At 38.5% G+C, this 15,566-nt stretch overlaps 1 protein-coding gene across 7 annotated transcripts in view; it reads right to left on the bottom strand.

Moving 5' to 3' along the window:
- The window catches only part of gpatch8 (G patch domain containing 8), a 49,791-nt gene that overhangs the window by 27,337 nt on the left and 6,888 nt on the right, over nt 1–15,566 (bottom strand). For 4 of the 7 annotated variants that reach the window (XM_079864609.1, XM_079864606.1, XM_079864607.1 and 1 more), the window contains exon 2: nt 3,649–3,726. In XM_079864609.1, the coding sequence (XP_079720735.1) occupies nt 3,649–3,726 (78 nt within the window). Of the gene's footprint in view, nt 1–1,410; nt 1,447–3,648; nt 3,727–15,566 lie in introns of all 7 variants that reach the window. The other 3 variants (XM_079864605.1, XM_079864608.1, XM_079864604.1) reach the window with 1 other exon arrangement.

Genomic DNA, 15,566 nt, shown 5'->3' with positions numbered 1-15,566 from the left:
GGGCAAATAAACCAAAGCTCAGATATTTCTGTGTGTTTGTGTGATTGAGGAAATATTATGCACTGTATACTATGTTCTGAGTGTAATAAATGAATTGACAGTGATAGCCATTGCTTCCTGCGGTGTGTAACGTCACTGCTTTTCACAAACACTGTGTGTGGCAGTTCTGCTCTCCACACCCCTCCATAGACAATAGTGCAGGAGCAGGAATCATTTGGTTCAGGCAGGCAGCCAGGCCACCTCTCCTGCTCTCTCGTGTCCTTCTGACCAGCAGATCTGCCCCGTTCATAACTAGACACATGAAAACATACTTCTACAGCTTGTTAAAAATGATTGGACATGAATACATGATTCAAAGTCATACTTACAATAATAAAAGCTATTAACATGGTAGAGAATTTTTTAAAATTTACTTTTAACACGTTCACCATGTCCAGTATCACACTCAACAATAAGGATTTATTTTTCCAGCCAGTCTGCTTGTCCCACTGCACTTATCTTGTTAATCTTTACAATTACCCCATGACAAAAACAAATATAGTTTTTATTTAAATAAATTTCTTGCGATCAAGAAATATTTAAAACATTTCTTTACCATTTCCTGTCAAAATTAAAATAAATCAAAATATATATCATGTTTAAAATTGCCAATAACGGATGGCTTAACTGGGATACTCTCACACTGGCCCCATGTGTGTGGCCTATCCTTATTGTTGAGCCCTGACATTGTCAACACATGGAAAAGTGGTCCTTTCAATACAAACTGGTGGTTTTTATTAAACCAGTGAACCAGAGAGAGAGAGAGAGAGAGAGAGAGAGAGAGAGAGAGAGAGAGAGAGAGAGAGAGAGAGAGAGAGAGAGAGAGAGAGAGAGAGAGAGAGAGAGAGAGAGAGAGAGAGAGAGAGAGAGAGAGAGAGAGAGAGAGAGAGAGAGAGAGAGAGAGAGAGAGAGAGAGAGAGAGAGAGAGAGAGAGAGAGATTATAATATAATAGAAAGACATACCTGAGAATATGATTTTAGTGAATTTACCCTAAAATAAAGTTGCCTTAGTGTAACTGGAGCAGAGAGGACAACATGGAGAGGAGGAGAGGCATCCGGCATGCAAGCCTCTGCAATACAGAGCGAACCAGACAGAGAGACAGAGACGAGAGCTGCCTGCGATATTATCTACATGCCTAGTCAGCGAAAAATGCAGTCCCAGTTGCACAAGCACCATGCCAGCACATAATGACAGAGGGTACTGTACACCGAATCACTGTGTTGGACAGAAAGAAGGACAGAATGATGAGAGAGAGAGAGATAGTGAGAGAGACAGACAGAAAGAGCAAGAGTGAGAGACAGAGAGAGTGAGAAAGCGTTACAAGGAGCCCCTAAAGAGACAGGAGGAGAGCAGAGCGTGCAGATACAAACCGGGTCAGAGCTGCTTAGCTAATTGGGGCCAATTCGCTGCAGGAGAGAAATGTCGAACACCCCAAGTTGTGTACAATACTGAAAATATCTGAAATGAACTGTCCTACACAAACACTAACACAAAAAACAAAAACACACAAGATACTGGGCACTAGTGTGCTCATACACAGTTACACACACACACCACTTTCTCTCAATCAAAAGGCACACATTCCCTCTAGCTCTCCTATGCGAGGTGGACGACACACTGAGTGGTTCATATCTAAATCAGGTCAGTTTAGCTTGAATCAAACGGAGCAGACACACAGACCAGTTGTGTAATTCAAATGGTAGCGTGTCTGCGTATCAAAGGTCTGCATCCAAGTCTGTCAAATCTGACTGACTCAGAGTGAATGTATTGATTGAACGCTTTATTTGAACCACTAAATGTCTGTGCATGGATGTATTATTCTAGCTCTGAGAGCTGACGCACATGCGCATCTTCTAAAGAGGCTTTTTTCTGTATGCTTAGAGGACTCCATTTGCAAGATAGAGTGAACTAAACAGCCTGTTGTGGTTCAACGTCAAACCTATAAAACCTATGCAGCATGTGTGTTTGCATCTTGTGTTGGTGTGTCAGTCAAAACACTAATTACTGATTAAAGGAACAAAGCATAAGCAGATTTGTCTCAACTACAGTTGATAATCATTTAGTGGGATTCTCTTTCAAATCTTAATCATATTTTGACTGATATTATTGACATTATAACACCATGTCTACACCGGATGATAGTGGCTCAATGCGACAAAAAAACAATAGAAACCATTACAATCAGTGATGCTGTCTACACTGGACGCTACTTCTGACACTAAGGAGAAATCGATTTGGAATGGTTGCTTTGTCACTTCAAAAAAGTGATGTTTTTCCTCAGTATTTTTGTATTGTTTTTCAGTGCAAATGTCTAAAGATTCTAAAATAAAGATACATTTACATGACATGCAAAATTACATCAGAAATGAAGTCTTGTTTTCTGAGAAACTGATCTAAATGAAGTGAGTTTATGATTAAAAACCAGAAGAAATATCTGCCAATGGGCTCATAAAATCAATTTAATTCAAAGGGAAGTTCATATAACTCATTGCCATATTTATTATTGTTTTAAGCATAGTCTCACATCATTTTGTTCAATTTGTTCAAGACTTAATTTTTACATTTGCAAACCAAGTAAATGCATCTATTTGTATTGGAAAATACAATTCAATTTGGTGCTCAAGCAACATTTCTAATCATTATCAATGTTGAAAACAGTTTAAATTACTTTATAACTTTTGATCAATTAAATGTGTCTCTGAATAGAAAGTATTCACTTCTTTCAAAAAAAGTTATAATGGTTTTTATGGATTGTTTGATTAATATTTGTTTTTTGATCTCTGTTCAACTTGTTGCATATGTAACCAGCCTCACAGTTTTAATTAACTAACTTAACTTTTAAAGAAAGAGGGCTAACTGTATTGTGGCATTTACTGGATATACTGTGGCTATCATGAGGGCCCTCGGCATCCTCCTACACTGAAGCTGAATCAACGGAGCTCATCAAGGACAACACCCAGAGGAGCATGCAAATGTACAAGCGGACAAACACTCCAGATCTGCACTTTGAAATGACCTTGGATAGGGCAGTTACTCAAAAAAATTGAGCAATCATGGGTAAAAGATCAAAATGTATATCTCGAACAAAGAGTCTGGCCAATGTTGAATTATATATTGTGACTGTGCATGTCTGTTTCTACCTTAACCTTTTCTACAGTGTGCCATCCACTTCACATTTTAAACACGTCAAAATTTCATTCAGGAATCCCATCTAACATCCACACAAGCACACACCCACACACCCATCCTCTCTCACATCTGTGATCCAAAAAAAAAAAAAAAAACACAGCAAGTTGATCACAGTGATTGGTACAATCCAACAGATCTGCTTCACCTGTGTCTTTATTATACAGTCACACAGGTGATGACACCAGATGTGTTCACTGAAGGCTGGGGTGGAGAACAGGGAAGGGGGTCTACGATGGCCTCCAGAAATGGAGTGCTGACTTATTTACCAAAAAGGATATGATTTGACTATCTCTAAAATAAGGGTAGGGGCTGACCATAGAGGTGGTGTGGCTATCCCTGACTGGACCAATCATTCACACTCTCACACACAGGAAGCAGCTGTTCTAGTCAACAGTACCAAGTGAGGTGTGCAGCCTTACCGGTTCTATGGGCTTGTCCAAAGAGGCCTGTTCCAACTCCAACTGACCTTCCTCATACTGGTCAAAGTGATTTCCACCCTGAGAGGAGAGAGGGAAAGGAGAGAGACAAGGAAGATGATAGATTAAAGCAGAGCAAACATTCCCTGTAAAATTATTTATGTGCTAAAATGAAGGATGTTTCCCCTCTAAAAATGAAATTGCATACAAAACAGATACTGCAATGTTTCATTATTAAAGGAAACAGTACTGAAACATTCAGTTTCAATGAACTGATTCTTGGCTTCATGCTTAATGCCAAAATCCTGACAAACCGGATCATTCATCTGCCTCGATTCCAGCAGCAGGAATTTAATCAGATGAGAAAAACGAGGTCACCTTGAAAGGGAGGAGGGGGTGATTTCCAATCCACCTGCTCATCTTTTTCTCTATGAAATATAGGTCAGTCAATCTAGCAGTTTTTTCCTCTTTATTCTATTGTTATTTTTTATCTTTTGCCACTTGCTACTGATTAGAGGAAATTTGCAGGCAGAGGAATGAGAATGGGCTGGAATCAATTCCGTGTCTGTAATATGATTGTCACAACTTAAAGCCAAACCATTGGCTTTACACTTGGTCTATTACAACAAACTATGGACCAGTCTTAAAGTAAGTTTGTGTAAGACAACAACAGAAGTAATAACAGATAAAGAAAACAAACAAAAACAAATAAAGTGGGACGGGGACTTGGAATTATCTATCTGTTGTTGATCTAAATGCGACCTTGAGGTTGATTGTAAGAAAGGAGCAGGGTTTAACCCTTGTGTGTCAATTTATACATAGGAAAAAGTTACACATAGGTTCGTTCATACAGGACAAAAATGTCTGTGTCAAAAATCTGTCAAATTTTGACGCTTGGGAGCACAGACTTAAGTTTGGTCTCATTTTAAAGAAGACCCATGGCAGATTATTGTTGAAGTAAAAAATAAAAAATAAAAAAATAAAAATAAAAAAAGTGCAAAAAACAAGAAATTCTAGAGGTTTAAGTTTATGAAAATGATATTTGATATAAAAAACGGTATTTGATATAAAATATATATTTTATGAAACAAAGGTTGATATTTTAAAAAATGAGCTTTCAGTAAGATTTTGTTTGGGCGCTGTGTTCAAGATTTTTGTCCTTAAGGCCCTGAGTGGAAAAATTGTGTGTACCCAGTGCAAAATAGATTTATTAAAGGAAATGGGGGTGAAATAGTAAAATTCCAATAAAAATACACACTTGTACCAAAATGTATGCAGTTGGCATTAACACAGGCAAAATGAACAAAAAAACAAAACTGAGAAAGACAAATGTCCATAAGGTCGCACAAGGGTTAAAGCTGCACTAAGGGATGTCACGCGTTTTTTAGGCCAAAACATTTTATGTCACATACAGCAAACATCTCCTCACTATCCGCTAGCTGCCTGTCCCCTGAACACACTGTAAAAAAACACGGTCTCTCTAGACACCACAGGCTCCACAAACGGCAACAAAAACAAACTGGGCTCACCCGCACCACGAAACACAACAAACAGTGTTCCAGCCAATAATCGACAAGAATTATTTGAGGGTGCGGTTTGGGGGGTTAGTGCGCGTACACATGAAGGGGTTGTGGAGGAGAGAGAAGCATGAAGAGGGAAGTTTGAATTATGGCCGACACACGACCAAAGAGACGACGTTCCGATGAACAAATTGCAAAGAAGAGGGACAAGGATAAGGAACGCGCAAAGTACCGAATTTACATCGGAAAAACCTTCGAAAGGTGGCGAGAACTCCGCCGGCAGAAGGGCTTCCAATCCGACATTCAGTTGCTCTGTTTTTTTCAGAACTGGTGGGTAAATCCATTTTTCTTTCTAAATTGACGTTCATGTTCGCCAAACCAACACAAGGATGTAATTAGCTAGAACTATGCAGTCAGCGTTAACTTTGGTGAATACAACATATATGTTTCTAGCAGCTAGCGATCAATCTCTATTGTAAATGATCAAGCAAATTCACAGTAGGGCGACGACAATTTGTGTGAATGATTGTTTTCATCCACTGTTTGTTATGAATTTGAATGTTCATTTATAGGCTATTGACAACTTTGACTAAATTTGTTTACGACGCCACCGTTGTTTATGCTCACTGGGAAACGCGAAGCTAACGTTATCATGCTATTATTGCGTCCTTGTATGGGAGCTATAGTTATAACCTCAGGTTGCGAAATGATTTTAAAATAATGTTTCTCTTTTTCTGCATTCTGTTCTGCAATGTATAAAAGCATTTATCTAACTTGGCGACATTACACATTGAATGAAGTATCAGTAAAACTCAACTTTGTTTGTAGTGACTACTTTGACTTTCCTTTATGCCGGAAGGGAGGGGAGGAGGGAGGAGATGAGATGAGGAGGAGGGAGGGTCTAGCTAGCCTCTGTTTTGTTTGACAACAATTCGAATGTCAACAAGAAGTTACGTTTCCCGACATCGCTTATAGCACCTTTAAGTAGACTAAATGATCCAGGCATGTCACCAGAGAGACGTTTGTCATCTTGTTCACTGGAAGATTGAGGAGATTTTGATTAAAAACAAGCTCAAAAAAATGAAAAACAAAGAAAAAAAATAGGTGAATCATTCACGATAAGATGCATTTAGAAAATGGACCGGTTGAATTTACATTTCATGCAGACTTGAAGCTTTGATTTCACCTCTTTGAAAACCATTCATCTTATTAAGCTCATGAAGCACATGATCATGGCAAATGAGTAGACAGAATATTAAAAAAAAATTATACAAACAGAAAAAACTGGTTAAGCTCTCAGCTGTTGTTGTACTCCGTGTGCCATCAGAAGCCTCTGCTACAGGGAGTCAACATCTCCCAATGACAGGCCAATGACACCAGCACTTACCCACCTGCATACAAACAGTTTAAACCAGAACTGGCTACTACAAGATACTGAAGAACACACAGATGTAGAACTATATATTCACTCAACAACACAGCTTTTGCACTTGACATTTATCTTTTTTTGAACATTTAATAGCAGACACCCACATACATCCAATGGGAATACCGTGTGCTCTTACACAAGCAAAGAAAAACTCGCTCTCAGCAGTGTCACGATTTTACATGCTCATGCCCTCTGACACAGATCAGCATGTTGTGGCAGCAGGACTGCAATATTGAGAAAGAGGAGAGAGATTTGTAGGCAGAAGGATTATGCAGAGGAGCAATTGATGCAACACCATGTATGACAGATGCATGTGGTGTGTTCCTCAAAAGATGGATGAAGATACTATATCCCCTATCAATCTGGCGGCTCTATGTCTGTCTTTGTTTAAACTCTGACCCGAGTCACTGTTTAAAGCTGTTAGACATGAAACAGCAGCACCTGTTCTGAGAATTTACACTCCCCACTCACATCTACACACACATACACACACACACACACACACACACACACACAAAAAAACAAACAAACAAACAAAAAAACACTCAGTTAAACATCAGGGGAGCAGCTGCCCCCCTGATAGCTTGCTTTGAGTTCACCCGAACAGCTGATGACAAGCGTCAGGCTCATTATGGGAGGTCTGTATGGTCCCACTGCTTTATTTCTTACTGATGATAATAGGGCTGTCGCGGTGAAGGATTTTCCCTTGCGGTAATTTTGAGTGGCTCAATAGCGCGATATGCGGTTTTACCACATTTATTAATTTATTTGTTGCTATATAAATAAGTGTCATGATGTGGTCAGCATGCACAAAAACGAGTACATTTTCAGTAACCAATAAACCATAGACTGTAAAAAAATAAAATAAACCGAATCTAAACAGCGTCTCTGCGCATTGAAAGCCTGTCACTCAGAGCGCAGTTGTTATGGCAACGGACTGTCTTTGAGTGAGTCATTAAACCATGCATTCAACAACACGTTCAAAAACGCTGATTGATTCATTAAAAGATAGTAGTGAAACAAGGTTAATTATTTTTAACTTTGAGCTCCACTTTTCAAGGCTCAGCTGACCAGCAATGTGTCGCATGGGTAACACTGAAGCTTCACTTAATAGAGACAAATGGCATTGATTCAATGCGTGACTCACTGAGTTTTGTTTCCCGCGACCGCGAGTTCCTCGCGCTGTGGATGCTGACCAGCGCTGTCGCTGGTGCCATTCATGGTAAATACCCTTTATTTTAAACGTTAAAAGGATGACAGGACAAATATTTAACTTTCCTTGGACACGGCAACCTTTTCACGTATGACTTGACCTCAAAGACAGACGCAGGTAATCGCACGCGCTCAGTCGATCTCTCTCATTCACTGTCTGTTTAGGCTTAAGTGCAAATCCACGAAGCCTCTGTACAAATCACCATAATAAAACCATGATCACCACGTCTTATTATCATTATTAACTTATTTAACATTCAATACACATGCACGAAGTTCAAAACAAGAAGGGTTTCGCCTTATGAAAAAAGAAAAGACGTGAATATCGCGGTTGCTGCGGTTACTTGAATTCCTCTGCGGTTGGCTTGTCAGTAGCGCGATACTGCGATATTGCGGTTATCGCGACAGCCCTAGATGATAATATGAACAAGGAAGGCTACGCTAATTTATTACAACGGTTCTCTGGAATACTTGATTCTGATTGGTCAGTTGCTGCACTAAGCAGTCAAATATGATCAATGAAAGTGAATATTTCACTTCTGTCCATTGTAACATATCACTGATACTTTAATGTCTCTCATGTCTTTGCAGTTATTTCATAGCATAAAAACCAGAGGAGCCATCACTTTATGAGACGGTATGAGAGAAACATGTGGCTGCAGATGAATGTTAGCCAACTAGTCAAGAGCTGTAATGTGCATGTATTTTTGATTGATTTGTTTTATTTGTGTAATCATTTGTCTGTCCTCTAGGGCAGGGGTTTTCAAACAAAACAAAACAAAAAACAAAATAATCGGTTATTAATCTTAATCGAGGTAAAATGTTCTATTAATCAAGATTTTGATATTAGGTCATATTATCGTCCAGCCCTATTTCACGCTCACACATCTGCTAGGATACTCAAAAAGACGGACATGTTGACAATTTTTTTCTGAATTTGTCCATTCAAGAGCAAGACTTAAAGGTTGTATCAGTGATTTCAGGCCCAAACATAAATGATCACATTCATCTAATCTTATGTTATCCAGCCAAGAATAAGCCTAGAACTGCTTTTCTGACAGACTGATATTAATGACATAAATAGGGATGCACCGATACTGATACCAGTATTTGGGTGTTGGTCCAATACTGTGCTCGTAAAACTACCCCGGTACAACTGCACCCGATACCACTTTAGGGGCGGTTCACATATCGCGTTTTTTGCGCGTGCAAATTCTTTATTTCAAATGTGAAAACATCTCAACATCTCATCTCAACAGGTCATGTGACAAAAACAAACAGATCAGCTTCGCCCTTTCCGTAACAACATTGAAAGCTTGGCCGAACAGCTGATCATAACTGTACTGGGCGCCTTTTTATTTCTCATCTCCACTAATATATCTAGTAGTAAAGCTAATGCAAGGGCTAGAAATAAATTAGCCTAATTCTTTGCAGATACTTCCTCGTCATCATGGAGAGCGCAGTTCGCACCGCTTTCTCCTTTCCACAAGCTCTTGCTCTCCAATCCGTCTGTCGTTGCTATGCAACCATGAACAAAGGCGCGCCTGGAAAAACGAGCGCGCACCGCCACTTCTATTATGAGCGCGCATGTTGCGCGCCTACATTTGAAATAACGAATTTGCACGTGCAAAAAACACGCTATGTGAACGGCCCCTTATAGCAACGTGACATTAGCATAATCCAAAATATTTATATATTGGCTCTTTCCTCCTTTCTTGTCAACGAGTGGATTCAGAGCCACTGCATTTGTAGCGCCGCCGGTCGCCATGTCTCAGTGTTTTTATGCACCTTTCGAACAGCGCATCAAGAACCGGATTAATCCGGTACCACCGGTACTTAAGAAAAGCTGGTACCGTAACGGTTTAATTTTTTTTAGTACTGAAGTACCGGGTCTTTTGACAACACTATATATATATATATATATATATATATATATATATATATATATTAGGGATGTCAATTTTCACAAATTCCCATGATCGATCGTCATTTAAATTAACGATCAATTAATCGATTAATCGTTAGCCGTAATACTGCGATATGCGTCTACTGCAGTGACTTTGGCCAACAGCATGCCTGTCTGCAAATGTTGCTCAAAACGCTATGTTCCTCACCAAATCAATGAGAATGGTTTTAAATATAAATAAAGGGCTAGTAGGATTGTAAAATGTTTCGATGTGATTGATAATTAAATTAATTATTTAATAATCAAATATAATTAACTACTAATACAACGTGTCTCCAACGCCGCCTCGTATGCGCTTATAATGTGTGACTGTTGTGGACGCGCTCTTCCTGGAACAACTGCACGCGCTGAATGAATCTGCTACCGTTAAACTGGAGCACTTTGCTAGCACATTATTTATCTAAAAGAAACGCATCCTATATGAGATTAATCAGATATATTCAAAATAAACATAATATTACAAATTATATCTGCACAAAATGACGCAAATTCATGCACAAACTGTGTGTGAACTTGAACTAAGTTACGTGCCATTCATTCAGAACTACTCATGTTGTATCTCTCGCTCTTCCTGGAGCAACGCGACACGGCAACTAAACCCAAATAATTCACGTTTTATTACATTATTGTTCGCTTTATAATGTTATGTAATATTACAGTCCCAATAGTCATTATTAGTCGTCCACTGCCGTTTGAGCTTCGTGCGCTGAAGCTGACGCTTTACTACAGAGTTAATTCTTAACCAAACGCATCCAATGTGAGATAAATCAGATATAGATAGGCATACACAAAATAAACAGTATTACAACTTACATTTGCACAAAACAAAAGGCTGCGAATACACACGCAAACTTATAGTCATGATGAAGGTGTAAAATGGTCCCAAACATAACTCTGGCGCCTCGCTTTACATGTTTCGCGGTTGAGCAGCGCGCACGCGCATGAAGACATGCTTAATCGATGATCGATAAGTTGTATCGATTAAATGTATTGTCGACAATTAATCGATCGTCGATTAATCGTTGACATCCCTAATATATATATATATATATATATATATATATATATATATATATATATATATATATATATATGTCATCAGATTTGAGATTAACCACACTGCAAGTACATGCAAATCCATAGGTGGAGAACGGTACGGTTTTGATTTTTTACTGAGAGCTGTTACAGCCCTAGTGTCCATGTATTTATTTATTTGGTAATCAACCAGCCTGCAGCCTGAGAACCTGAAACAGGCTAAAATAAATCTCAGCGATCCTACATTGGACAAGCGGTTTGAAAAATGGATGGATGGTGAGTGGTCATGTAATAAGCAGGACAACGTACAGCCAGTTGCCCAATCTCGCAAAATAAACCCCTTTAGGGTGAAGTCTTCTAATTACCCTGTTGGGGTTTAGCCTATTTCATGACAATGCCTGATTGTTAATTATCCTGTACCAAACTAAAAGTCATGTCACACAGTATAACCAGTCTCTGATGTGAAAACAGTCTTCCCCCAGAATCTGTGTTGTAACATAAAACATAAACAAAGGAAAAGGACAATGAAAACAATGGGTTTAAGGAGTCTGAGTAGAGATTGTTCTCCACATTTGTTCTGGAATAGAGAAAATAATAATACAATTAAAAGAGATGATCAACGCCTAATGATATAAATGAAATAATTCCAGATGGAAAGGAGTGACCGACTGTGACACCCCTCTGGGAGACCTTTCCTGGGAAATACATTTCCATCCTGCACACATTATACTCTCATCCCGTCTGCTGGGAATGAAGTCTTCTGCCTGACGACAGCAGGATCAGTGACAGTTTAGTCCAGTCCCCTCATGGCAAAACGTTTTTGTTATTTAGTTATAAGTTAAAGTTATTTGTTATGAAAATCAGTAGCCTAAAGACATTTAATACAATAATGCACAAAAACTGCTATAGCCTATTAACAAAAAACATACAGTTATTAAATTATATTACTCCTTTAATACATTTAGGCCCTGTTTCACAGACAGGATTCACAGATTAAGCCAGGATTAAAACAGTTTAAGCAGTTAAAACAGCTTAAACATGCATTTTAGTCTGGGACTATCTTAAAGCTACACTGTAGGGCTGCACGATTATGACAAAAATCATAATTGTCGATTATTCCCTTGAAATTGTAATTGCGATTATTAATTACGATTATCATAATTTACATTGAAAAAAAAAATATATATATATATATATATATATATATATATATATATATATATATATATATATATATATATATATATATATATATATATATATATATATAATGTATATATAGACATATTATTATACATGTTTACTTAAAAATTGTGAACACACACACACTGTCCCCCTTTACTTAACATACACAAATTGTAAGAATATGACTAATAGTAAAGACTACTAATAAATAAACATTAGGCCTATGCTAAAGCTATTAAATAGCAGTCCCAAACTAGCTTTTGTTAATACAATGTTGGTATGAGCCACCACAGTCATTTAAAAATATAAAAAAAATAACACAAAGTGAAAATAGAGGCATTTTGGGGTTAATATTGAAATGACAGTTACCATGGTGAATAGGCCTACACAATATTAACAAGAACTGTTAATGAAACATGGAAACTGCTCCTGGCGAATAGAATGAAAATCATCCCTGCATGCAAATCCTTCTCAGCTAACACACGACGTACCAGTAACGTGATTTATTGGTATTTTACTTTTATTTCGTGACTTACTAATTTACAACGTAACAACGTTGCATGCTCGTAGTTTCCTTTGCACTTAAACACAGCGCGCGCCGCCGCATTTGCGCGTGCAATTGAAGAGTGTGCGCTACGAGCACAGTAGCCTATAACGGCTGACAGGACAGGAACGTCCGTTTTTCTGAGGTGAAAGACTTTATTTCAGCGTACATATACGTCACTGCCTGGTAGTTCCTATTGTGCCGGGTTTTCTGAAGTAGTTGTGATTCGCCTCTCATAACATGCTCTAAATGCACGCAGAGTGGATTTTTTTTTTTTTTTTTTTTTGTAATCGCGGCTTTGAACGATTACGTAATCGTGGGATCCATAATCGTAATCGCGATTAGAAATTCGATTAATTGTGCAGCCCTACTACACTGTGTAATTTTTTAAGTTGATTCTTAGCAAAAAAAAACACTTTGTTCTTTCAAAATGATATGTGCTCATTAATGTGTAATTACTTCTACCAACTAATCAAGTATTCTCGTAAGCGTAGAATCTGCCATTTAGAATACATAAGAGCGAGTCGCTCGAATGGTGGCAGCCATGTTGCGCTTCCATCTTGAAAATACATTAGCCAAAGAGGGACATACCTGGAAATTCAAGCTTCGCCTTTCGTGTTTTTACATGCAGTGGCACCGTGACGAATGCGAGGGGGAGATTACTCGCGACTGCCAGCAGATTTGAAATAATACGGCCATCGTAGGAGTTAAAACGCCCTCGGAATGGGAGGGGCTAGAAAGTAATATTCAGTTGGTAGTCATAAACAATTTCACCGCTAGATGGGAGAAAATCCTACAAAGTGTAGCTTTAAGCTTTGTCTACGAAACCGGGGGTAAATATCTACATTAATAATATAATATAGTTCTATATAAACATCCCACATTTCTGCCACAATCCCATGGTTTCAGTTTTCAGTAAATCATGGTAAATGTTGGTGACTTGTGGATTGAAAAGCCTTCTCACTGCATCGTTTTGGCTCAATATTTTCCCCGTTTTCCACGTCAATGATGTTGAGAAAGTCAGCGCAGTTTCATCTGGCTTTAAACTACTTTAAATCACAAGGCATTAGGGCTGGGAGAAAAAATATTTTTTTAAACGATCTTTTTTTTATTACAGAATCGATATTAATTCAAATTAAATTGCTTTATTTTTGTCCTTGCTTAGATGAGGTTGACAGAAGTTAGCCACTTTCGTTTCAACAGAGGATGAAATGCGTCGTTATCTATGAGTGTTTAGTGACGTAATATAAGTGGACGCGTGAAAGTGACATGAGACTGAATGCACTGGGGAAAAAAAGCCCTCGTGCAGCGCTACTCATATGCTGAGAAAGATTAGACAATAGAGCTGCACGATTCATCTTTAAAAGACTGATCTCGATTCAAACACCCACGCGATCTTCGATTTCATCTGTCTATTAAACCTTTGACAAAATCATATAATGCATTTATCGATTACATTGTTGTTAAAAACTGTAGGCTATTTGTTATTGAATCATTTATTAAAGAGAATGTAGTACTGTATGATGCTTCTGAAATTAGTCAGAAAGATGTGATGAATTGTTTTTGTAAATATGACTCATGTTATAGGCCTACATTATGTACAGTCTGTATAAGTGTATGATTTAACTTTTCCCCATGGTCTAGTTAAAAAAAATCTCACAGCGCTGTTTAATGATTGCGTGATTGAGATGGATTCATATGCATTCACGGCGTTGAATTTTGAGCCGAGCGGATAAACGTTCAGTGTGGCACGTGGTTCAAATGAACAACTCTGTTTCGTTCAGCTTTTTGCGCATTTGCCGTTTTATGTTTCTCATTCGCAACAGAAATGACAGCGCTTATCAGTTATTGCCACCAGTGCGACGGTCTGCAACAAGCATGTGCAGCATTATTAGCAAACTGCATAAACATTATATCCAATACTTATTCAACCTTTGTTATAATTTTATCGAGGAAGATTCTACTGTGATAATTTTTGTTGTTTTACCGCCCAGCCCTACAGCCAAGACAGGACTACAAAGCAAAAATATGACTGACAGTTAGTCTGTTGTGGACCAACCAAGCAGAACAGGCCGTGCAGCATGATTCATCAGACTGTAAGCTGACCCCACGACCCAAGTTCTGCGACTCATCTCAGAGATCCTGCACACACCAGAAAACATAACCAAACATGGACAGAGAAACAGTCACAGCAAAGATAATCCCTCTCCATCACCCAATAAAAGACATCCTGCAGAATATCATGCTGAAATGATCCACACATACTGCATGTTGTGATGTCCAGTCTCGTACAAGGATAAACTTGAGTCTAGCCTAACCCACACAACCACTATTCGGGAATGGTGGACTTACAATCACAGTAAAGAAAGTACTAGAGGATCGACTAATCGAATAATCGAGCATTTCCTGATCATCAACCTGGCTCTTGCTCTTGCTCTGGTTGATGTGTGCACACGCTCTTCCGGGAGAAGTGCCCATACAAGGAATTCCGCCGTTAATGACATCATACAGGGCCATACTCGAAAAAAAACTTTCCAAAACTTACATGAATCTTGAAGGAATGTATTTGGCACAGAAACACTCCATCATATGTCCAACTCGTTTTTTTAAACTTTGGCCATGTTTAGCATGAGAATCCAACTCTTTAACAGTGTAAATAAGTAGCCTAGGGCCCTATAATTTCGGAATCGCGGAATTGGCAAATTAACGCAGAATCTAGTGTCAACGCGGAATATCGCGGAATTTTACATATTTGGAATAAAATTCTGTTTTTGTGTGGGAGAAAAACGTATGTCTGAGGAAAATCGCATATTACTGAAAGAACGAGCAGTGAGAGAGGCCCGGTCGCGCGCGCGTCTTCAAACGGTCTTGCTCTCTCTCACTCCCTCGCGGTTATTAATCTAAATCAATTGAGAATTGACACAATGGTAAAAGATCGGAAAAACGAAGTTTCACGTGGAGCATTCGGATATTTTTTTCCTGAATTAGGCTACCGCTGGGTGTGAATTGTGCAAAAAAAATCTTTTTTTA

Source organism: Squalius cephalus (assembly GCF_949319135.1).
Source record: "Squalius cephalus genome assembly, chromosome: 1".
NCBI classification, from domain to species: Eukaryota; Metazoa; Chordata; class Actinopteri; order Cypriniformes; family Leuciscidae; genus Squalius; species Squalius cephalus.
Note: the sequence above shows the minus strand (reverse complement) of the source record. Positions and strands in the feature narration are given on the sequence as shown.